The sequence below is a fragment of the Pseudophryne corroboree genome (genome assembly GCF_028390025.1).
Source record: "Pseudophryne corroboree isolate aPseCor3 chromosome 6 unlocalized genomic scaffold, aPseCor3.hap2 SUPER_6_unloc_1, whole genome shotgun sequence".
In the NCBI taxonomy this organism is placed as follows: domain Eukaryota; kingdom Metazoa; phylum Chordata; class Amphibia; order Anura; family Myobatrachidae; genus Pseudophryne; species Pseudophryne corroboree.
This window is the reverse complement of record NW_026967602.1, coordinates 1,609,664-1,635,655: the sequence shown is the minus strand read 5'-3', so window position 1 is coordinate 1,635,655 and position 25,992 is coordinate 1,609,664. Positions and strand designations below refer to the sequence as shown.

The 25,992-nt window shown below is 46.3% G+C and overlaps 1 protein-coding gene across 1 annotated transcript in view; it reads left to right on the top strand.

Moving 5' to 3' along the window:
* Nucleotides 1–25,719, top strand: part of TNK1 (tyrosine kinase non receptor 1) — a 69,585-nt gene extending 43,866 nt beyond the window's left edge. The window contains exons 2-14 of the mRNA XM_063950417.1: nt 14,005–14,175; nt 16,580–16,650; nt 17,601–17,810; nt 18,124–18,276; nt 18,809–19,086; nt 20,563–20,689; nt 20,773–20,919; nt 21,692–21,786; nt 22,014–22,178; nt 22,263–22,339; nt 22,540–22,940; nt 23,676–23,771; nt 24,390–25,719. Coding sequence (XP_063806487.1) covers nt 14,013–14,175; nt 16,580–16,650; nt 17,601–17,810; nt 18,124–18,276; nt 18,809–19,086; nt 20,563–20,689; nt 20,773–20,919; nt 21,692–21,786; nt 22,014–22,178; nt 22,263–22,339; nt 22,540–22,940; nt 23,676–23,771; nt 24,390–24,512 — 2,106 coding nt within the window. The 5' untranslated portion in view covers nt 14,005–14,012 and the 3' untranslated portion in view covers nt 24,513–25,719. The remainder of the gene's footprint in view (nt 1–14,004; nt 14,176–16,579; nt 16,651–17,600; nt 17,811–18,123; nt 18,277–18,808; nt 19,087–20,562; nt 20,690–20,772; nt 20,920–21,691; nt 21,787–22,013; nt 22,179–22,262; nt 22,340–22,539; nt 22,941–23,675; nt 23,772–24,389) is intronic.
* Nucleotides 25,720–25,992: the final 273 nt, after the last annotated feature.

Here is a 25,992-nt window from a genome sequence, read left to right as displayed (position 1 = left end):
CATCCATACCTGTGGTGCATTTTAGTTGTGCGTGGTATGTATAGTAGGAGGACAGTGCAGAATTTTGCTGATTACCAGTATATAATATATAGCAGTACGGTACAGAAGGCCACTGCTCTACCTACCTCTGTTTCGTCAAGTATACTATCCATCCATACCTGTGGTGCATTTTAGTGGTGCACAGTATATATAGTAGGAGGACAGTGCAGAATTTTGCTGACCACCAGTATATAATACAGGTTGAGTATCCCATATCCAAATATTCCGAAATACGGAATATTCCGAAATACGGACTTTTTTGAGTGAGAGTGAGATAGTGAAACCTTTGTTTTTTGATGGCTCAATGTACACAAACTTTGTTTAATACACAGTTATTAAAAATATTGTATTAAATGACCCCCAGGCTGTGTGTATAAGGTGTATATGAAACATAAATGAATTGTGTGAATGTACACACGCTTTGTTTAATGCACAAAGTTATAAAAAATATTGTCTAAAATGACCTTCAGGCTGTGTGTATAAGGGCCCTCATTCCGAGTTGATCGCTCGCAAGGCGATTTTAGCAGAGTTACACACGCTAAGCCGCCGCCTACTGGGAGTGTATCTTAGCTTCTTAAAATTGCGAACGATGTATTCGCAATATTGCGATTACAAACTACTTAGCAGTTTCAGAGTAGCTTCAGACTTACTCGGCATCTGCGATCAGTTCAGTGCTTGTCGTTCCTGGCTTGACGTCACAAACACACCCAGCGTTCGCCCAGACACTCCCCCGTTTCTCCAGCCACTCCTGCGTTTTTTCCGGAAACGGTAGCGTTTTTCCGCACACACCCATAAAACGCCGTGTTTCCGCCCAGTAACACCCATTTCCTGTCAATCACATTACGTTCGCCGGAGCGAAGAAAAAGCCGTGAGTAAAAATACTATCTTCATAGCAAATTTACTTGGCGCAGTCGCAGTGCGAACATTGCGCATGCGTACTAAGCAGAAAAACGCTGCGATGCGATGAAATTTACCGAGCGAACAACTCGGAATGAGGGCCAAGGTGTATATGTACCATAAATGCATTCTGTGCTTATATTTAGGTCCCATCACCATGATATCTCCTTATGGTATGCAATTATTCCAAAATACGGAAAAACCCGATATCCAAAATACCTCTGGTCCCAAGCATTTTGGATAAGGGATACTCAACCTGTATATAGCAATACGGTACAGTAGGCCACTGCTCTACCTACCTCTGTGTCGTCAAGTATACTATCCATCCATACCTGTGGTGCATTTTAGTTGTGCGCAGTATATATAGTAGGAGGACAGTGCAGAATTTTGCTGACCACCAGTATATAATATATAGCAGTATGGTGCAGTAAACCACTGCTCTACCTACCTCTGTGTCGTCAAGTATACTATCCATCCATACCTGTGGTGCATTTTAGTTGTGTGCAGTATATATAGTAGGAGGACAGTGCAGAATTTTGCTGACCACCAGTATATAATAATTAGCAGTACGGTACAGTAGGCCACTGATCTACCTACCTCTGTGTCGTCAAGTATACTATCCATCCATACCTGTGGTGCATTTTAGTTGTGCATGGTATGTAAAGTAGGAGGACAGTGCAGAATTTTGCTGACTACCAGTATATAATATATAGCAGTACGGTACAGTAGGCCACTGCTCTACCTACCTCTGTGTCGTCAAGTATACTATCCATCCATACCTGTGGTGCATTTTAGTTGTGCGCAGTATATATAGTAGGAGGACAGTGCAGAATTTTGCTGACCACCAGTATATAATATATAGCAGTACGGTACAGTAGGCCATTGCTATTGATATATTACTGGCATATAATTCCACACATTAAAAAATGGAGAACAAAAATGTGGAGGGTAAAATAGGGAAAGATCAAGAGCCACTTTCACCTCGTGCTGAAGCTGCTGCCACTAGTCATGGCCGAGATGATGAAATGCCATAAACGTCGTCTGCCAAGGCCGATGCCCAATGTCATAGTAGAGAGCATGTAAAATCCAAAAAACAAAAGTTCAGTAAAATGACCCAAAAATCAAAATTAAAAGCGTCTGATGAGAAGTGTAAACTTGCCAATATGCCATTTACGACACGGAGTGGCAAGGAACGGCTGAGGCCCTGGCCTATGTTCATGGCTAGTGGTTCAGATTCACATGAGGATGGAAGCACTCATCCTCTCGCTAGAAAAATGAAAAGACTTAAGCTGGCAAAAGCACAGCAAAGAACTGTGCGTTCTTCTAAATCACAAATCCACAAGGAGAGTCCAATTGTGTCGGTTGCGATGCCTGACCTTCCCAACACTGGACGGGAAGAGATGGCGCCTTCCACCATTTGCACGCTCCCTGCAAGTGCTGGAAGGAGCACCCGCAGTCCAGTTCCTGATAGTCAAATTGAAGATGTCACTGTTGAAGTACACCAGGATGAGGATGTGGGTGTTGCTGGCGCTGAGGAGGAAATTGGCAAGGAGGATTCTAATGGTGAGGTGGTTTGTTTAAGTCAGGCACCCGGGGAGACACCTGTTGTCCGTGGGAGGAATATGGCCATTGACATGCCTGGTCAAAATACAAAAAAAATCAGCTCTTCGGTGTGGAATTATTTTAACAGAAATGCGGACAACAGGTGTCAAGCCGTGTGTTGCCTTTGTCAAGCTGTAATAAGTAGGGGTAAGGATGTTAACCACCTCGGAACATCCTCCCTTATACGTCACCTGGACCGCATTCATCAGAAGTCATTGACAAGTTCAAAAACTTTAGGTGACAGCAGAAGCAGTCCACTGACCACTTCCTCTTGTAACCAAGCTCCTGCAAACCACACCACCAACTCCCTCAGTGTCAATTTCCTCCTTACACAGGAAAGCCAATAGTCCTGCAGGCCATGTCACTGGCAAGTCTGACGAGTCCTCTCCTGCCTGGGATTCCTCCGATACATCCTTGAGTGTAATTCCTACTGCTGCTGGCGCTGCTGTTGTTGCTGCTGGGAGTCGATCGTCATCCCAGAGTGGAAGTCGGAAGACCACTTGTACTACTTCCAGTAAGCAATTGACTGTCCAACAGTCCTTTGCGAGGAAGATGAAATATCACGGCAGTCATCCTGCTGCAAAGCGGATAACTCAGGCCTTGGCAGCCTGGGTGGTGTCAAACGTGTTTCCGGTATTCACCGTTAATTCACAGGAAACTAGAGAATTGCTTGAGGTACTGTGTCCCCGGTACCAAATACCATCTAGGTTCCATTTCTCTAGGCAGGCGATACCGAGAATGTACACAGACCTCAGAAAAAGAGTCACCAGTGTCCTAAAAAATGCAGTTGTACCCAATGTCCACTTAACCACGGACATGTGGACAAGTGGAGCAGGGCAGACTAAGGACTATATGACTGTGACAGCCCACTGGGTAGATGTATTGCCTCCTGCAGCAAGAACAGCAGCGGCGGCACCAGTAGCAGCATATCGCAAACGCCAACTCGTTCCTAGGCAGGCTACGCTTTGTATCACCGCTTTCCAGAAGAGGCACACAGCTTAGAGATGAGCGCCTGAAATTTTTCGGGTTTTGTGTTTTGGTTTTGGGTTCGGTTCCGCGGCCGTGTTTTGGGTTCGAACGCGTTTTGGCAAAACCTCACCGAATTTTTTTTGTCGGATTCGGGTGTGTTTTGGATTCGGGTGTTTTTTTCAAAAAACACTAAAAAACAGCTTAAATCATAGAATTTGGGGGTCATTTTGATCCCAAAGTATTATTAACCTCAAAAACCATAATTTACACTCATTTTCAGTCTATTCTGAATACCTCACACCTCACAATATTATTTTTAGTCCTAAAATTTGCACCGAGGTCGCTGTGTGAGTAAGATAAGCGACCCTAGTGGCCGACACAAACACCGGGCCCATCTAGGAGTGGCACTGCAGTGTCACGCAGGATGTCCCTTCCAAAAAACCCTCCCCAAACAGCACATGACGCAAAGAAAAAAAGAGGCGCAATGAGGTAGCTGTGTGAGTAAGATTAGCGACCCTAGTGGCCGACACAAACACCGGGCCCATCTAGGAGTGGCACTGCAGTGTCACGCAGGATGGCCCTTCCAAAAAACCCTCCCCAAACAGCACATGACGCAAAGAAAAAAAGAGGCGCAATGAGGTAGCTGTGTGAGTAAGATTAGCGACCCTAGTGGCCGACACAAACACCGGGCCCATCTAGGAGTGGCACTGCAGTGTCACGCAGGATGTCCCTTCCAAAAAACCCTCCCCAAACAGCACATGACGCAAAGAAAAAAAGAGGCGCAATGAGGTAGCTGTGTGAGTAAGATTAGCGACCCTAGTGGCCGACACAAACACCGGGCCCATCTAGGAGTGGCACTGCAGTGTCACGCAGGATGTCCCTTCCAAAAAACCCTCCCCAAACAGCACATGACGCAAAGAAAAAAAGAGGCGCAATGAGGTAGCTGACTGTGTGAGTAAGATTAGCGACCCTAGTGGCCGACACAAACACCGGGCCCATCTAGAAGTGGCACTGCAGTGTCACGCAGGATGTCCCTTCCAAAAAACCCTCCCCAATCAGCACATGATGCAAAGAAAAAGAAAAGAAAAAAGAGGTGCAAGATGGAATTGTCCTTGGGCCCTCCCACCCACCCTTATGTTGTATAAACAAAACAGGACATGCACACTTTAACCAACCCATCATTTCAGTGACAGGGTCTGCCACACGACTGTGACTGATATGACGGGTTGGTTTGGACCCCCCCCAAAAAAGAAGCAATTAATCTCTCCTTGCACAAACTGGCTCTACAGAGGCAAGATGTCCACCTCATCTTCACCCTCCGATATATCACCGTGTACATCCCCCTCCTCACAGATTATCAATTCGTCCCCACTGGAATCCACCATCTCAGCTCCCTGTGTACTTTTTGGAGGCAATTGCTGCTGGTCAATGTCTCCGCGGAGGAATTGATTATAATTCATTTTAATGAACATCATCTTCTCCACATTTTCTGGATGTAACCTCGTACGCCGATTGCTGACAAGGTGAGCGGCGGCACTAAACACTCTTTCGGAGTACACACTTGTGGGAGGGCAACTTAGGTAGAATAAAGCCAGTTTGTGCAAGGGCCTCCAAATTGCCTCTTTTTCCTGCCAGTATAAGTACGGACTGTGTGACGTGCCTACTTGGATGCGGTCACTCATATAATCCTCCACCATTCTATCAATATTGAGAGAATCATATGCAGTGACAGTAGACGACATGTCCGTAATCGTTGTCAGGTCCTTCAGTCCGGACCAGATGTCAGCATCAGCAGTCGCTCCAGACTGCCCTGCATCACCGCCAGCGGGTGGGCTCGGAATTCTGAGCCTTTTCCTCGCACCCCCAGTTGCGGGAGAATGTGAAGGAGGAGATGTTGACAGGTCGCGTTCCGCTTGACTTGACAATTTTGTCACCAGCAGGTCTTTCAACCCCAGCAGACTTGTGTCTGCCGGAAAGAGAGATCCAAGGTAGGCTTTAAATCTAGGATCGAGCACGGTGGCCAAAATGTAGTGCTCTGATTTCAACAGATTGACCACCCGTGAATCCTTGTTAAGCGAATTAAGGGCTGCATCCACAAGTCCCACATGCCTAGCGGAATCGCTCCCTTTTAGCTCCTTCTTCAATGCCTCTAGCTTCTTCTGCAAAAGCCTGATGAGGGGAATGACCTGACTCAGGCTGGCAGTGTCTGAACTGACTTCACGTGTGGCAAGTTCAAAGGGCATCAGAACCTTGCACAACGTTGAAATCATTCTCCACTGCACTTGAGACAGGTGCATTCCACCTCCTATATCGTGCTCAATTGTATAGGCTTGAATGGCCTTTTGCTGCTCCTCCAACCTCTGAAGCATATAGAGGGTTGAATTCCACCTCGTTACCACTTCTTGCTTCAGATGATGGCAGGGCAGGTTCAGTAGTTTTTGGTGGTGCTCCAGTCTTCTGTACGTGGTGCCTGTACGCCGAAAGTGTCCCGCAATTCTTCTGGCCACCGACAGCATCTCTTGCACGCCCCTGTCGTTTTTTAAAAAATTCTGCACCACCAAATTCAAGGTATGTGCAAAACATGGGACGTGCTGGAATTTGCCCATATTTAATGCACACACAATATTGCTGGCGTTGTCCGATGCCACAAATCCACAGGAGAGTCCAATTGGGGTAAGCCATTCCGCGATGATCTTCCTCAGTTGCCGTAAGAGGTTTTCAGCTGTGTGCGTATTCTGGAAAGCGGTGATACAAAGCGTAGCCTGCCTAGGAAAGAGTTGGCGTTTGCGAGATGCTGCTACTGGTGCCGCCGCTGCTGTTCTTGCGGCGGGAGTCCATACATCTACCCAGTGGGCTGTCACAGTCATATAGTCCTGACCCTGCCCTGCTCCACTTGTCCACATGTCCGTGGTTAAGTGGACTTTGGGTACAACTGCATTTTTTAGGACACTGGTGAGTCTTTTTCTGACGTCCGTGTACATTCTCGGTATCGCCTGCCTAGAGAAGTGGAACCTAGATGGTATTTGGTAACGGGGGCACACTGCCTCAATAAATTGTCTAGTTCCCTGTGAACTAACGGCGGATACCGGACGCACGTCTAACACCAACATAGTTGTCAAGGCCTCAGTTATCCGCTTTGCAGTAGGATGACTGCTGTGATATTTCATCTTCCTCGCAAAGGACTGTTGAACAGTCAATTGCTTACTGGAAGTAGTACAAGTGGGCTTACGACTTCCCCTCTGGGATGACCATCGACTCCCAGCGGCAACAACAGCAGCGCCAGCAGCAGTAGGCGTTACACGCAAGGATGCATCGGAGGAATCCCAGGCAGGAGAGGACTCGTCAGAATTGCCAGTGACATGGCCTGCAGGACTATTGGCATTCCTGGGGAAGGAGGAAATTGACACTGAGGGAGTTGGTGGGGTGGTTTGCGTGAGCTTGGTTACAAGAGGAAGGGATTTACTGGTCAGTGGACTGCTTCCGCTGTCACCCAAAGTTTTTGAACTTGTCACTGACTTATTATGAATGCGCTGCAGGTGACGTATAAGGGAGGATGTTCCGAGGTGGTTAACGTCCTTACCCCTACTTATTACAGCTTGACAAAGGGAACACACGGCTTGACACCTGTTGTCCGCATTTCTGGTGAAATACCTCCACACCGAAGAGCTGATTTTTTTGGTATTTTCACCTGGCATGTCAACGGCCATATTCCTCCCACGGACAACAGGTGTCTCCCCGGGTGCCTGACTTAAACAAACCACCTCACCATCAGAATCCTCCTGGTCAATTTCCTCCCCAGCGCCAGCAACACCCATATCCTCCTCATCCTGGTGTACTTCAACACTGACATCTTCAATCTGACTATCAGGAACTGGACTGCGGGTGCTCCTTCCAGCACTTGCAGGGGGCGTGCAAATGGTGGAAGGCGCATGCTCTTCACGTCCAGTGTTGGGAAGGTCAGGCATCGCAACCGACACAATTGGACTCTCCTTGTGGATTTGGGATTTCGAAGAATGCACAGTTCTTTGCTGTGCTGCTTTTGCCAGCTTGAGTCTTTTCATTTTTCTAGCGAGAGGCTGAGTGCTTCCATCCTCATGTGAAGCTGAACCACTAGCCATGAACATAGGCCAGGGCCTCAGCCGTTCCTTGCCACTCCGTGTGGTAAATGGCATATTGGCAAGTTTACGCTTCTCCTCCGACAATTTTATTTTAGGTTTTGGAGTCCTTTTTTTTCTGATATTTGGTGTTTTGGATTTGACATGCTCTGTACTATGACATTGGGCATCGGCCTTGGCAGACGACGTTGCTGGCATTTCATCGTCTCGGCCATGACTAGTGGCAGCAGCTTCAGCACGAGGTGGAAGTGGATCTTGATCTTTCCCTAATTTTGGAACCTCAACATTTTTGTTCTCCATATTTTAATAGGCACAACTAAAAGGCACCTCAGGTAAACAATGGAGATGGATACTAGTATACAATTATGGACTGCCTGCCGACTGCAGACACAGAGGTAGCCACAGCCGTGAACTACCGTACTGTACTGTGTCTGCAGCTAATATAGACTGGTTGATAAAGAGAAGATGTCTATGTAACTATGTATGTATAAAGAAGACTGAAAAAAATCCACGGTTAGGTGGTATACAATTATGGACGGACTGCCTGCCGAGTGCAGACACAGAGGTAGCCACAGCCGTGAACTACCGTACTGTACTGTGTCTGCAGCTAATATAGACTGGTTGATAAAGAGAAGATGTCTATGTAACTATGTATGTATAAAGAAGAATGAAAAAAATCCACGGTTAGGTGGTATTACAATTATGGACGGACTGCCTGCCGAGTGCAGAGACACAGAGGTAGCCACAGCCGTGAACTACCGTACTGTGTCTGCTGCGACTGGATGATAAATGATATAAAATATATATATATATCACTACTGCAGCCGGACAGGTATATATTATATATTATATAATGACGGACCTGCTGGACACTGTCTGTCAGCAGAATGAGTTTTATTTTTATAGAATAAAAAAAAAAAAAACACACAAGTGAAGTCACACGACGAGTGTTTAACTTTTTCAGGCAATCACAATATAAGTATACTACTAACTATACTGGTGGTCAGTGTGGTCAGGTCACTGGTCAGTCACACTGGCAGTGGCACTCCTGCAGCAAAAGTGTGCACTGTTTAATTTTAATATAATATGTACTCCTGGCTCCTGCTATAACCTATAACTGGCACTGCAGTAGTGCTCCCCAGTCTCCCCCACAATTATAAGCTGTGTGAGCTGAGCAGTCAGACAGATATATAATATATATAGATGATGCAGCACACTGGCCTGAGCCTGAGCAGTGCACACAGATATGGTATGTGACTGACTGAGTCACTGTGTGTATCGCTTTTTTCAGGCAGAGAACGGATATATTAAATAAACTGCACTGTGTGTCTGGTGGTCACTCACTATATAATATATTATGTACTCCTGGCTCCTGCTATAACCTATAACTGGCACTGCAGTAGTGCTCCCCAGTCTCCCCCACAATTATAAGCTGTGTGAGCTGAGCAGTCAGACAGATATATAATATATATAGATGATGCAGCACACTGGCCTGAGCCTGAGCAGTGCACACAGATATGGTATGTGACTGACTGAGTCACTGTGTGTATCGCTTTTTTCAGGCAGAGAACGGATATATTAAATAAACTGCACTGTGTGTCTGGTGGTCACTCACTATATAATATATTATGTACTCCTGGCTCCTGCTATAACCTATAACTGGCACTGCAGTAGTGCTCCCCAGTCTCCCCCACAATTATAAGCTGTGTGAGCTGAGCAGTCAGACAGATATATATAATATTATATATAGATAATAGATGATGCAGCACACTGGCCTGAGCCTGAGCAGTGCACACAGATATGGTATGTGACTGACTGAGTCACTGTGTGTATCGCTTTTTTCAGGCAGAGAACGGATATATTAAATAAACTGCACTGTGTGTCTGGTGGTCACTCACTATATAATATATTATGTACTCCTGGCTCCTGCTATAACCTATAACTGGCACTGCAGTAGTGCTCCCCAGTCTCCCCCACAATTATAAGCTGTGTGAGCTGAGCAGTCAGACAGATATATATAATATTATATATAGATAATAGATGATGCAGCACACTGGCCTGAGCCTGAGCAGTGCACACAGATATGGTATGTGACTGACTGAGTCACTGTGTGTATCGCTTTTTTCAGGCAGAGAACGGATATATTAAATAAACTGCACTGTGTGTCTGGTGGTCACTCACTATATAATATATTATGTACTCCTGGCTCCTGCTATAACCTATAACTGGCACTGCAGTAGTGCTCCCCAGTCTCCCCCACAATTATAAGCTGTGTGAGCTGAGCAGTCAGACAGATATATATAATATTATATATAGATAATAGATGATGCAGCACACTGGCCTGAGCCTGAGCAGTGCACACAGATATGGTATGTGACTGAGTCACTGTGTGCTGTGTATCGCTTTTTTCAGGCAGAGAACGGATTATAAAGTAAACTGCACTGTCCTCACTAGTAAACTCTCTCCACTCAGTCTCTACACTTCTACAGTAACAGTACTCCTCCTAGTCAGCTCCAGTAAATCTCTCTCAGTCTCTTATAATCTAAATGGAGAGGACGCCAGCCACGTCCTCTCCCTATCAATCTCAATGCACGTGTGAAAATGGCGGCGACGCGCGGCTCCTTATATAGAATCCGAGTCTCGCGATAGAATCCGAGCCTCGCGAGAATCCGACAGCGTCATGATGACGTTCGGGCGCGCTCGGGTTAACCGAGCAAGGCGGGAAGATCCGAGTCGCTCGGACCCGTGAAAAAAAACATGAAGTTCTGGCGGGTTCGGATTCAGAGAAACCGAACCCGCTCATCTCTAACACAGCTGACAACCTCTTACGGAAACTGAGGAACATCATCGCAGAATAGCTTACCCCAATTGGACTCTCCTGGGGATTTGTGACATCAGACAACGCCACCAAGTGCGTGTATTACATGTGGGCAAATTCCAGCATGTCCCATGTTTTGCACATACATTGAATTTGGTGGTGCAGAATTATTTAAAAAACGACTGGGGCGTGCAAGAGATGCTGTCGGTTGCCCGAAGAATTGCGGGCCACTTTAGGCATTCAGCCACCGCGTGCCGAAGACTGGAGCACCAGCAAACACTCCTGAACCTACCCCGCCATCATCTGAAGCAAGAGGTGGTAAGTAACGAGGTGGAATTCAACCCTCTATATGCTTCAGAGGATGGAGGAGCAGCAAAAGGCCATTCAAGCCTATACAGCTACCTACGATATAGGCAAAGGAGGGGGAATGCACCTGACTCAAGGGCAGTGGAGAATGATTTCAACGTTGTGAAAGGTTCTGCAACCCTTTGAACTTGCCACACGTGAAGTCAGTTCAGACACTGCCAGCCTGAGTCAGGTCATTCCCCTCATCAGGCTTTTGCAGAAGAAGCTGGAGAGATTGAAGGAGGAGCTAAAACAGAGTGATTCCGCTAGGCATGTGGGACTTGTGGATGGAGCCCTTAATTCGCTTAACCAGGATTCACGGGTGGTCAATCTGTTGAAATCAGAGCACTACATTTTGGCCACCGTACTCGATCCTAGATTTAAAACCTACGTTGTATCTCTCTTTCCGGCAGACACAAGTCTGCAGAGGTTCAAAGACCTGCTGGTGAGAAAATTGTCAAGTCAAGCGGAACGTGACCCGTCAATAGCTCCTCCTTCACATTCTCCCGCAACTGGGGCTGCGAGGAAAAGGCTAAGAATTCCGAGCCCACCCGCTGGCGGTGATGCAGGGCAGTCTGGAGCGAGTGCTGACATCTGGTCCGGACTGAAGGACCTGCCAACGATTACGGACATGTCGTCTACTGTCACTGCATATGATTCTCTCACCATTGAAAGAATGGTGGAGGATTATATGAGTGACCGCATCCAAGTAGGCACGTCACACAGTCCGTACATATACTGGCAGGAAAAAGAGGCAATTTGGAGGCCCTTGCAGAAACTGGCTTTATTTTACCTAAGTTGCCCCCCTCCAGTGTGTACTCCGAAAGAGTGTTTAGTGCAGCCGCTCACCTTGTCAGCAATCGGCGTACGAGGTTACTTCCAGAAAATGTGGAGAAGATGATGTTCATCAAAATGAATTATAATCAATTCCTCCGTGGAGACATTGACCAGCAGCAATTGCCTCCAGAAAGTACACGGGGACCTGAGATGGTGGATTCCAGTGGGGACGAATTAATAATCTGTGAGGAGGGGGATGTACACAGTGAAAGGGGTGATGAATCGGACGATGATGATGAGGTGGACATCTTGCCTCTGTAGAGCCAGTTTGTGCAAGGAGAGATTGATTGCTTCTTTTTTGGTGGGGGCCCAAACCAACCAGTCATTTCAGTCACAGTCGTGTGGCAGACCCTGTCGCTGAAATGATGGGTTTGTTAAAGTGTGCATGTCCTGTTTTTACAACATAAGGGTGGGTGGGAGGGCCCAAGGACAATTCCATCTTGCACCTCTTTTTTCTTTCATTTTTCTTTGCGTCATGTGCTGTTTGGGGAGTATTTTTTTGAAGGGCCATCCTGCGTGACACTGCAGTGCCACTCCTAGATGGGCCAGGTGTTTGTGTCGGCCACTTGTGTCGCTTAGCTTAGTCACACAGCCACCTTGGTGCGCCTCTTTTTTTCTTTGCATCATGTGCTGTTTGGGGACTATTTTTTAAATCTGCCATCCTGTCTGACACTGCAGTGCCACTCCTAGATGGGCCAGGTGTTTGTGTCGGCCACTTGGGTTGCTTAGCTTAGTCACACAACTACCTCATTGCACCTCTTTTTTTCTTTGCATCATGTGCTCTTTGGGGACTATTTTTTAAATCTGCCATCCTGTCTGACACTGCAGTGCCACTCCTAGATGGGCCAGGTGTTTGTGTCAGCCACTTGGGTCGCTTAGCTTAGTCACACAGCTACCTCATTGCGCCTCTTTTTTTCTTTGCATCATGTGCTGTTTGGGGACTATTTTTTAAATCTGCCATCCTGTCTGACACTGCAGTGCCACTCCTAGATGGGCCAGGTGTTTGTGTCGGCCACTTGGGTCGCTTAGCTTAGTCACACAGCTACCTCATTGCACCTCTTTTTTTCTTTGCATCATGTGCTGTTTGGGGACTATTTTTTAAATCTGCCATCCTGTCTGACACTGCAGTTCCACTCCTAGATGGGCCAGGTGTTTGTGTCGGCCACTTGTGTCGCTTAGCTTAGTCACACAGCGACCTTGGTGCGCCTCTTTTTTTCTTTGCATCATGTGCTGTTTGGGGACAATTTTTTTGAAGTGCCATCCTGTCTGACACTGCAGTGCCACTCCTAGATGGGCCAGGTGTTTGTGTCAGCCACTTGGGTCGCTTAGCTTAGCCATCCAGCGACCTTGGTGCACCTCTTTTTTTCTTTGCATCATGTGCTGTTTGGGGACTATTATTTTGAAGTGCCATCCTGTCTGACACTGCAGTGCCACTCCTAGATGGGCCAGGTGTTTGTGTCGGCCACTTGTGTCGCTTAGCTTAGCCATCCAGCGACCTCGGTGCAAATTTTAGGACTAAAAATAATATTGTGAGGTGTGAGGTGTTCAGAATAGACTGGAAATGAGTGGAAATTATGGTTATTGAGGTTAATAATACTATGGGATCAAAATGACCCCCAAATTCTATGATTTAAGTTGTTTTTGAGGGTTTTTTGTAAAAAAAACACCCGAATCCAAAACACACCCGAATCCGACAAAAAATTTTCAGGGAGGTTTTGCCAAAACGCGTCCGAATCCAAAACACGGCCGCGGAACCGAATCCAAAACCAAAACACAAAACCCGAGAAATGTCCGGTGCACATCACTAGCTGTAGGATGTGTATCTCTGTGTATAAGACTGCTGTAGGATGTGTATCTCTGTGTATAAGACTGCTGTAAGATGTGTATCTCTGTGTATAATACTGCTGTAGGATGTGTATCTCTGTTTATAAGACTGCTGTAGGATGTGTATTTGTGAACGGGACTGGTTGTGTATCTCTATGTACCGGTGTGTAAGGCCTTTGTGCAATCTGTGTTGTTTATTTCTTGCGATTATCTCATGTGTGTTGATTTCCGCTCTCTGTTCCTCATTCCTGCCATGTCAGGACATGCTGTTTCCCACACGTGAGTGTGTACATGGAGTGCAGTACAGGGAGCAGGCGTGGCCACATACCTCTTACACAGGGTGTTTTACATACTGTATTGTGTGTGTATACACTGGAGCGGATGTATTGACTGTACACATGTGGTTATAGAGGGTTATATTAGGCAGTGCTCACACATGTAACCTGACAGTCCATCACTGAGAGACAGAGAGAGACAGAGACAGAGACTGACACATCCAGCCACCGTTACTGCACACACGTTCCTGACAGACCCTCACTGTCTTCTCCCTGGCTCCAGGCGCAGAGATGGTGACCGAGGAGGGCACCGAATGGCTCCTCACCCTGCTGCGGGAGATGCAGCTGGAACAGTTCTACCCCAGGATCCGGGACGAGCTGAACATAACACGACCGGGACACTTTGATTTTGTGAAACCTTTTGATTTGGATCAGATTGGCATGGGAAGACCAGGTAAGATACATACAATGTATACTCATTATAATAAAAAACACACAAACATATGTCAAATTATATGTATGAATTGGCTTTAGAGAAAATCATTAATGCATCTTGCAGACACAAGTAAATTGTACTATTAATAAAAAAAAAAATAGTAAATGAGGCAAAAATATATTATCAGTATATATTGAGAGAAAATTTTTATTTTTGCACCGTAAACTAAAATAGTATTAAAATAAATTATTAAATAAATTAATAACTTAAATATCAATTAAACAAATTAAATAACATATATGTTTTTACTATATATTGTGAACCCAACAAAATTATGTTACCATCAATATGTTTTAGACACAAGTGAATTGCACTACAGAATTATAATATTAATAAAAAAAATAGTAAATTAAGTCAAATATACTATCAATATATAGTACGAACAAAATATAGTTTTTGCATCATAAACTAAAATATTAATTCAATAAATTAATAAATTAACAACTTAAATAACATATAATAAATGAAATAAGATACATTGTTACTATATATTGTGAACCATACAATATTATGTTTTCAGCATAAAATATGATATGAATAAATATGAATAAAACAAATAAAATAAATTAATATATTGAATAAAATGCATTATTTTATTACCATACATTGCAAACACTGCAATATAATTTTTCCACTATAAAATAAAATAATATAATAAATTCAATTAATTGCAATATTAATACATATTGTGAGCACAATTTAATTTTTACACTATAAAATTGTAATAAAAAAATAAAAAATAAGATAAAATATCAAAAATGTTTGTGAACACAATATATGTGCACTATAAATAAAAATATATACATGTATTAAATAAAATACATTAAAAAATAAAATTAAAATTAATTATTACTGTTTATTGTGAACAGAAAAATATAATTATTGTACCATAAAGTAATTTAGTATTAGGAACTGGGATCTACAGTATACTGTGCTTTTTAACTTCCCACAATATTCCTAGTAATGTATTATTTTAACAATTTTATCCTATTTTATGACATATTCATTATATAATAATGTTTAAGACATATATTTTCCATTTATTATATTGAAAATATTTTTTGTTATTTAATGACTATTATTTAATTATGTAATAATTATATTTTAATGTTTACAGTGTGCATTGTATCAATAGTTTTATCTGCAGCCAATTCCAGGAGTTACAGTAGTTATTTTATGGTCCTGGATAGTGGAGTCTTATCACTATCCCTAGTACACTGATTGTTGGATAGTGGGGTTCTATCACTTTGTCTTTCATACTGTTACAGAGATTATAATCCTTGCTAGTAGAAATTGATTAATTCTGTGGTCAGATTGCTATAGTGGGGTACAATCCTTGATAGTGGATGACTGATATAGGAGTTATAATACTATTTAGTGGGGTCTTTTGTATCCTGATATTAATAAATAGGATATCCTAAAACCAAATAGATATATGACAACATGAAATTCTACTATAGGCTGATAGTTGCATTCAGCCACCAGATTTCGGAGATGTGGTCGCAGTAGAGGCAAAGCAAGGTTGTGTGAGTGGTTACGGATACCACTTCCTATTGGAAAGTGACCGCACTCTCTCTGTGTGTTACATAACGTTCCCCCCTCTTCTGTTTGTCTTATTCCCTGTCCTGTACACCTCTCACGTGTCCCATGTCTGGCTTCCCGTGTCTCACCAGCACCTGACATTATCTCATGGAGAAATGAGGTCACAGCAGGGCTTGGAATGAGTTGTATGTGTCTATGTAATTCCTCAGTCATTCATTCCAGCGTTTCATGGGCCCATGTGCCGAAACTCTGCACACCTCCATGTGTATTACAACTATGCTCATATATTCATGTAAAAACTGAATGTAGCCCAGCTTCCGCACACACAGCTGGCATCTCTCATTATTGTAAAGTTATTATTAATCACTTCCACCATCTCCAGCACATCTAATGGGAAATTGATGGCAACTTGCCATCTTCTGTCCTTCAACGTTGACGGGGGCTCTTCCTCCTGAATCTCCAGCCCACCCAACGACAAGGTGGTGGCATCATATGGTCTCTTATCCCTCAGGAGCTGTACGTGACCTATTGCCTGCCTTCTGTCACTTATACTACTTTCACACAGAAAAAGAAGCCACGTTTTTCATGAAATTACCGGGTAGAACTGCTTCAGGCAGAGACACCTGATATCGGGGTCCGCTCTCCAGTCTTTGGACTAGTTATTATTATACACATCTTATGATAACGTATTTAATTTCCAAGGGTTAACAATCTCTGTAATGGGAATATCCCTGTGGGTAGATTGGGTCACAGAACAACGTCTTCCTCCTCTTTATTCTGAATTCTGCATCTCACCTCATCCCATGTTTCTGTATTCCAGGGCAGAGAAGACTTTTTGAAGCTCTAAAGCGGAGAAAGCCTCCGGTACGCCCCAAGTCCTGGATGTACAAGGTATGATGCTTGTTATAGGGTCTGTAGAGTATTTGTGGCTAGTGCCTGGGGGCAAATACCATGCTCCAACAGGATTGTCTGAAGAGACGGAGGGCCCGGCCTTCTTCCCGACCCGCACATGTGCCCGGCACACCCCACAGTGGTTACCCACTTTGTGATCCCTGGAAATGGGTGGGGGTCTCAATATGTTACTTTGGGACCACCTCTTCCATTAATGTAAAACTCAGGAGTAAATTGACTAAAACTTTTAAAACAGACAAGCGGTGGTATTGCTCAGCCAATCAGATTCTATCTATAATTTTCTAGACTGTAATGACAGAATGTGATTGGTTGCTATGGGTAACAGCATCACTTTTCATTTTTAGAACCTAAGTAAATATCCTCCCATAGTCCCCAAAGCCTCCTCGGCTGGGTTCCAGCGCTGGCGCCGCAAGAGATGCCGCCAACTTCCACCACAAACCCACGAGCTTCACAAAACGGCATTTGCGCTGCAAACATTTGTGAATAAGCCTCACTGTGGGGTTGTGTGTCCTTCGTATAGTGCATCGTGTGCGTTACAAGCGATGAGACCGGTGACAGGCCTATGTGATAGCACTGCCTAAAGCGAAACAAGCTTTACGAGCTGCTGCGAGTGAACTTTGTAATCAGTTTCCTGGCGTCCTGGCACCTGTACACAGGTGACTCACCCGGCCGCAGGTGAGGTTTCCGGGTGGAGCTATATCACTGATTATAACTGAACATACTTGTTGTTTATTCATTATTAGTAACATGATGATTAAATAAAGCTCATAAACCAGACTCACATGGCGCTTGTCTGTCACCCGTATTTTGTGGTGGTACTAATCTGCCCCTGCACCCATTTACACAGGGGGCACTGTACATGGGGGGCACTACCACAGCTATATCAGACTGTCGTCCGCAGCTAACGTTCTACTTATCCGTCTTCACAGATGTTCTCAGCGAGAGGACCAGACAGCCCAGACTCCCCCACGGACAGCGTTACCTCAACGTCGCCGTCATCCGGCACCCCCCGAGGGGACCCCGACTGCTCCCTGAAGTGTCTGATCAACGAGCGGGATCTGAGTCTCTATGAGCGGCTGGGGGACGGCTGTTTTGGGGTGGTCAGGCGAGGGGAGTGGAGAATACCCGGCGGGAGGATTGTGAGTATTCCCGGGAATTGGGGGGCTGAATGACTGTTAGCTCTGCAACCTGCGCACCTAAAGTTAGATATATGGACTTACGGCAGTTTCCACGCTCTGCGAAAGTGTCAGATACTTAATGTATTCATTTAGGAAGTGACTCAGTGTTACGTCCGTGTTCCTGGAAGTAGTTATAGGAGATAAAAGTGAGGCCAGGGAGACGGCACGGGTACTGGCTACCCCTGAGCGCCCCCAGACACAGAGCGATGCCTTTAGGTGCTGGCGATTCTATATGAGCCCTGTATATAATATTCATATTCCTATATCCCATCAGGTGAATGTGGCAGTGAAGTCGCTCCGCACTGACGCCAGCTCCGACCCAGACGCTCTGGTGGATTTCCTGCAGGAAGTAAATTCTATGTATGCCTTGGACCACCCGCATCTCATACGCCTGTACGGGGTCGTCCTGGCGCAGCCACTGAAAATGGTGAGTAACTAGAGGCGATGGGAGCTTTGAGTCTGCCCCTCCCACTGCAGGGTGACACAAACAGAAGGGAGCTATGAGTCTGCCCCTCCCACTGCAGGGTGACACAGACAGAAGGGAGCGATGAGCCTGCCCCTCCCCCTGCAGGGTGACACAGACAGGAAGGGAGCGATGAGCCTGCCCCTCCCCCTGCAGGGTGACACAGACAGAAGGGAGCGATGAGCCTGCCCCTCCCCCTGCAGGGTGACACAGACAGAAGGGAGCTATGAGTCTGCTCCTCCCCCTGCAGGGTGACACAGACAGAAGGGAGCTATGAGCCTGTCCCTCCCCCTGCAGGGTGACACAGACAGAAGGGAGCTTTGAGTCTGCCCCTCCCACTGCAGGGTGACACAGACAGAAGGGAGCGATGAGCCTGCCCCTCCCCCTGCAGGGTGACACAGACAGAAGGGAGAGATAAGCCTCCCCCTCCCCCTGCAGGGTGACACTGACAGAAAAGGGGTACTATTCTGCAACTTACCCTTTCTCTCTTCCTCAGGTTACAGAGCTGGCACCCCTGGGTTCTCTGCACGACACCCTGCGTTCTCGCTATGGCGCGTTCTCTCTGCCGCTCCTGTGGTCGTACTCCATGCAGATTGCATCTGGGATGAACTACCTGGAGTCACACAAGTTCATTCACAGAGACCTGGCTGCTCGGAATATCCTGATGACCAGTGAAGAGATGGTAAAGATCGGAGATTTTGGCCTGATGAGAGCATTGGCCGGTCACAACGACCATTACATTATGTCTGCACACCGCAAGATACCCTTTGCATGGTGAGTGGAAAAGAAATCACAGTGGGTGGGTTATTCCCAATATAGAGAGGGATCACCAGTGACTCAGGAATCACAGTGGGTGGGTTATTCCTATGCAGGGAGAGGGATCACCAGTGACTCAGGAATCACAGTGGGTGGGTTATTCCCAATAGAGAGAGGGATCACCAGTGACTCAGGAATCACAGTGGGTGGGTTATTCCTATGCAGGGAGAGGGATCACCAGTGACTCAGGAATCACAGTGGGTGGGTTATTCCTATGCAGGGAGAGGGATCACCAGTGACTCAGGAATCACAGTGGGTGGGTTATTCCTATGCAGGGAGAGGGATCACCAGTGACTCAGGAATCACAGTGGGTGGGTTATTCCTATGCAGGGAGAGGGATCACCAGTGACTCAGGAATCACAGTGGGTGGGTTATTCCTATGCAGGGAGAGGGGTCACCAGTGACTGAGGAATCACAGTGGGTGGGTTATTCCTATGCAGGGAGAGGGGTCACCAGTGACTCAGGAATCACAGTGGGTGGGTTATTCCCAATAGAGAGAGGGATCACCAGTGACTCAGGAATCACAGTGGGTGGGTTATTCCTATGCAGGGAGAGGGATCACCAGTGACTCAGGAATCACAGTGGGTGGGTTATTCCTATGCAGGGAGAGGGATCACCAGTGACTCAGGAATCACAGTGGGTGGGTTATTCCCAATAGAGAGAGGGATCACCAGTGACTCAGGAATCACAGTGGGTGGGTTATTCCTATGCAGGGAGAGGGATCACCAGTGACTCAGGAATCACAGTGGGTGGGTTATTCCTATGCAGGGAGAGGGATCACCAGTGACTCAGGAATCACAGTGGGTGGGTTATTCCCAATAGAGAGAGGGATCACCAGTGACTCAGGAATCACAGAGGGTAGGTTACTCCTATGCAGGGAGAGGGATCACCAGTGACTCAGGAATCACAGTGGGTGGGTTATTCCTATGCAGGGAGAGGGATCACCAGTGACTCAGAAATCACAGTGGGTGGGTTATTCCTATGCAGGGAGAGGGATCACCAGTGACTCAGGAATCACAGTGGGTGGGTTATTCCCAATAGAGAGAGGGATCACCAGTGACTCAGGAATCACAGTGGGTGGGTTATTCCTATGCAGGGAGAGGGATCACCAGTGACTCAGGAATCACAGTGGGTGGGTTATTCCTATGCAGGGAGAGGGATCACCAGTGACTCAGGAATCACAGTGGGTGGGTTATTCCTATGCAGGGAGAGGGATCACCAGTGACTCAGGAATCACAGTGGGTGGGTTATTCCTATGCAGGGAGAGGGATCACCAGTGACTCAGGAATCACAGTGGGTGGGTTATTCCTATGCAGGGAGAGGGATCACCAGTGACTCAGGAATCACAGTGGGTGGGTTATTCCTATGCAGGGAGAGGGATCACCAGTGACTCAGGAATCACTTACAAACCTTTTCATTCTATTTACCTGTTAGGTGTTCACCAGAAAGCTTAAAAATTGGGACGTTCTCTCACCCATCTGATGTCTGGATGTTCGGAGTTACCCTGTGGGAGATGTTTACATATGGGCAGGAGCCGTGGCTGGGCCTGACCGGGCGACAGGTAAATTGTTGGAAAATTAGTATTAGCATTAACTATCTGTCTTCTAGTCTAGAACAGACAGGTAACAGTCTCTATCTCAACAGATATTAAGTAAGATTGACCGAGAGGGCGAGCGGCTGGAACGCCCGGATGATTGTCCCCAAGCTTTTTATTCTGTCATAATGAAGTGCTGGGCGGGCAAACCGGAGCACCGTCCAAACTTCAGCAGTCTGATGTCCTTGCTGCAAGAGGTGAGGGAGCAGTCTGATGTTTCTCATGGCCACCTTCTTCCTAAGCTTTATTCCTGTCTCTAATGTGTCTGGGTGGTCTCACTCATGGTCAGCTTCTTCCTAAGCTCTACTCATATCGCTAATGGGTCTGGGGAGTTCTCATTGCTATCGTCTAGCTAAGATCTACACCTATTTCTAATACGTCTGGCAGGTTTCACTCAAGGCCACCTTCTCCCAAAGCTCTATACCTGTCTCTGATGTGTCTGGGATGCCTCTCTCATGGCCACCTTCTTCCTAAGCTCTACAACTGTCTCTATTGGGTCTGGGGAAGGGTGGGGGGGTTATCGTGGCCACCTTCTTCCTAAGCTCTTCTCTTGATGTGTCTGAGAGGCCTCTCTCATGGCACGTTCTTCCTAAGCTCTACATCTGTTTTGAATTTGTCTGGGAGGTCTCTCTCATGGTCACCTTCTTCCTAAGCTCTACACTTGTCTCTAATGTGTCTGGAATGTCTTAATCATGGTCACAGTCTTCCTATGCTCTACTCTTATCGTTAATGGGTCTGGGAGGTCTCACTCATTGCTGCCTTCTTCCTAAGATCTAGACCTGTCCTAATGTGCTTGGAAAGTCTCACTCATGGCCACCTTCTTCCTAAGCTCTACTCCTGTCTCTAAGGTGTTGGAGGGGGAAGGGGGGGGGGGGGGGAGGTAAACTATTCACCTAACCCTTCTTCCCTGAATTGATCCCACTATATCACTCTCTTATTCACACTTCATGTCTTTCCTGTTGTTTACAGGTGAGACCACTAGAGGTCCGAGTACAGCAAGAGGTGACTGACCCTACATTGCTGCGACTGGATGCTGGGGACATTGTTACTGTCATTGATGCTGGGTAAGTACTCAGCCACTCATTAACTCTGAGAAAGTGCCTATACAGTATATCCAGCAGAAGGACGACTTCTGCTGAGACCAACCTAATTACAGAGAACATACTGTTGTTTTACCAAAGACAGATATTAGTTCCCCAGGGATATCAGATGCCCCATTATAATCATATAAAGCAGCTCCTTCTCATCTGGGATTTGGTCTTCTTACCACTGATTTGCTCCTGTCTTCTAGGCCAGACTCCCAGCTGTGGAGAGGGCAAAATCGCCGGACTCTGAAGGTGGGGCAGTTTCCTTCTTCTATTGTGTGCCAAGAAGACTTACCTCAGTCTCGGAGCTCAGTACATTTGTCCAGCAATCTGGGGAAGATGTCTCTTAGTGATGTGGAAGCAGACAGCGAGTAAGTGTCTTGTTACCCCAAACATTCAATGGGAATAGCCCCTCATCCTCCACCACCAATCTCATGAATTTGTGTTTCTTTCAGGAGACGGAACAGAGGGAAGGAAGCTGTGCGGAAAGGAGGAGCTGGGACTGGAGGAGTGAAACTGCTACGTATGCAACGTGAGTGGTGGCCTTATTATACAGTCTTTCTCACCAATCAGATTGCTTCCTCATTTCCTCTTATATCAGACAAATGCTCTTTTTATTCATAGTTCCAACTGTTTCTTCAGCAGAATTGATATATAAATTTTACATGTCTATGTCCGCTAGGTTTTTCTGGCTTCCTCTCATCTCACAACTCTTATCTCTTCCAACCGCAGGTCTCTCCAAAAGCCTTGAGTCCCTCTCTAACTTTGCTCCTCAAAGCAGCCCGCAAAATCCTCCACCGCCCAAACACCGCGTGCGAGATCTGGAGAGTTCACCACCCCGTGACCCATCCCCAAGAAGAATGAGCGACCTTCCCCCGCGCCGGATTCTTGCCAATCTTCGCCCCCAGATTCTTCCAAAACCAAAACCGCCTGCTACCAAGGAAAGGTTGCTCCACCTGCCAAACATGGACTACCCTGCTCAGCAGGTGACACGGTCTAACAAAGAGAAGTTCTCTTCCACCCCAGTTTTATTTGGGGGGGAAACCATCATGGTCCCTCGCTTAACACCGGACGGAAAACCACCAGGACAGAGAGGAGCCGGAGAGAGCGATTTACAGAGAAAGGTGAAAGAGGTGAGAAACAAGAATTGCGGCCTGGAGATTACTGTACTCTGATTCCTGAGTCACTGGTGATCCCTCTTGTTTATTGGTATTGTAGTTGTGGGGGTCTCACTAACCCCGTTAAATTAGCTGCTACAGGAAAAGCAACTCACTACGAGCGCCAAAGGCAATTACTTAGTAATTCCATTTTTTGCACATCTGTTATGGGGGGGGTCTGCTGCTAATATGAACCTGGAAAATAAAATAGAAATATGGAGTTTATGGAAGATGAGAACCATTTTGGACCTGCCCATTGATCCCTCATCATCTCCCTTTCTATTTGATCCATAACTTCTTTCCGACATAAAATAGGCTTATATTCATCCCATTGATGTTACCATACTCCTACTGTATTGTCCCCAACCAGCCAGACATAACGGTGATATCCTGAATAGGGACTAAAGACCATTCATCATGAATAGGGACTAAAGACCATTGGGGAAAGCCTGGTTTCCCATTGCATGAGGGACGTTGCATCATTTTAAGGTTCCCAGTTTGGTGACTATAAGGGAGATGGTCTATTGTATGGTTGACCTTTCATTTCACCTCGTCTGAGGACTTCACGTGGCTGCTCCCACTTACTGTATGATGAGCAGTGTTATAGCAGATGATATAGTCCATATAATACATATATATGCTGTGTGTACTCATATTGCAGTCCCTGACTTCCCTACAAGCTCTTTATATGTTCATGTGTCTGCTCTACAGGTGGAGGAACGAGTGCACGGCGTAACGACAGAAGAGTGCAGGGAGGCTTTGCGGACTTACTCCGGAGACGTCACACGTGCTGTCCACGCTCTAAAGGTGAGGACATATGTCTGGTCCCCGGGTATGCGGATGATAGATCTACACTGTCTAGGTAGACTTGTCAGTAGGTCCTCATGCATGCATGTTGACATGCATTTGGTCAACAGATACAAAAGGTCAACCACAACCTGGTCCCTGTGCACCGTACACGTGATTTACCACAGGTGTAATCCTACAGCGCAGCTGCGACACACCTACCTGCCATGTGCGTTACTACGTGTACCTACCCTGATTACTGGGGGAAGAAGGCAGCTTTGTGTATTGGAGACTTGGGTCCGCACACAGTCCGCGCACTGCAGTTATTTGTAGCCTACGAGGGGTGTGTTACCCAGAGGGTGTGCTCAGAGGTTCTACTGAGATCAGGGCAGGCGCTATCAGAAAGGTGGCGGGAAAGTGATGGGTGTTCCTGGACGGTGACTGGGAGGGGGCTAGTAGTCCATCCAGTGGGCGTATTATGAGAGTATCGGGGTCGTGTCAGTGCAAATCTGGGTGCACTTTGCATATACTGAGGCCCCATGATGAGTGCATGCCTAATAGTGCCCTTTGTGTCCTCTGCTTTGTGCTTTTGCATGTGTGTTGTGTATTGACCTCTGTAATACCCTCTTCTCCCTCTAGGTGGAGCAGCTGTACAATGTGAGCCGCCACAGTAAGGAGGAGTGTCGGAGAATCCTGGAAAAGTGCCAGTGGAACCTGGAGGCCGCTTCCCGCTACGTCCTACGACGCGTGCTTCCTTTGTGATGTGGACACTGGTATTTTCCAATTGAAGATTTTTTCCTTGGCTGCTTAACAAAGCTTCCATTATGAGGAAACTGAGGACTGGCCAAGCGCTGCAGCTCAGTGTTCAGATTGTGGAATGTTTGTGCCATATACAGGACTATGGCAATGGGCGCATAGGACACCTCATGTTGAGGTCTGTCTACAGAACGTCTGGGAGTCTTGGGGCGCTGGTCGTCTCTTCCCTCCATACACAGGAAGGTCTTGGGTGTTTTACTCTTACAATGAACTCTTGGCCCCCAAAACCTGAATAATGATCAAAAGGTAGAGGATCAAGCAAAACGTGGGGGTGCTTCTATACAGGATTCCCAACATCTTGGGACTGGCATCATCCTAATATTGACAATGCCACCATATTTACTGGCAACAATCATCTGACTGTAGTGGTTGCTGCAACTGATCCCTGATATTAGTCTGGGAGGAATGGGAGCGACTATGTTGGAGTTTGGTGGAATCGGTCTGTGACTAACATAAGTGGCCATGTTGGAGTTTGGTGGGACCAGTCTGTGAGGAACATAAGTAGCCATGTTGGATTTTGGTGGGAACAGTCTGTGAGGAACAGGAGTGGGCATGTTGGATTTTGGCGGGACCAGTCTGTGAGGAACCTGAGCAACCATGTTGGAGTTTTGCGGGACCAGTCTGTGAGGAACATGAGCGGCCATGTTGAAGTTTGGTAGGACCAGTCTGTGAGATCATGTTGGAGTTTGGTGTGGTGATTTTATTCCACTGAGAAGAGACTGTTACAGTGATAAATGAGAGTCAGAGGGTCACAGTTTGGTGGTACACATTACCATCTATACATTTGCGCTGAAAGCAGTATTTGAGTACTTTTTTTATTATTATCAAGGCTCAGTGGACATTATAGCCGCGGTTTATGGTTCGTGACAGAGTCTGTATGGAAATTCCTTGAGTTGCCTCTGAGGGTACGAGAGAGGGGAGGTGTTATTGCCAGACGTGATAGACCAGTTACAGAAAACCTTCAGGGGAACTGCAGAGCGACGCTCCCACCTGTCATCGTGCAATCTCCAGAAACCGGTCTGACTCCTTCTGATATGTATAGAAGCTTACGGCTGACCTCGCACCTACCCCTAGTGTGTACAGGTGTATGTATTTATGTGTACAGGGCTGTGAATATATATTGTATATTATTACACTTTATACTGTTACTGTTGAGAAGTAATAAAGATTTTACAATATTGCGCATCTCATTATTGTTGGGGTAATGATGAGCATGGGGTGACAGATAAAATAGGGATAAGTGAGAGTGAGCCCCACAAGTGTTACTAAGACAGAGCACCGGGGGTCTTAGGGGTGTAGCAGAGGTTTCATTACCCTTATATTCTCCCTTGCTTGCCCATTATGCCTGGTGGAAGTATATAATACCTGTGGCCACCAGAATTAGACTCCATAAGGCACACTATACTGTACCTCCAGAGACTAGGAC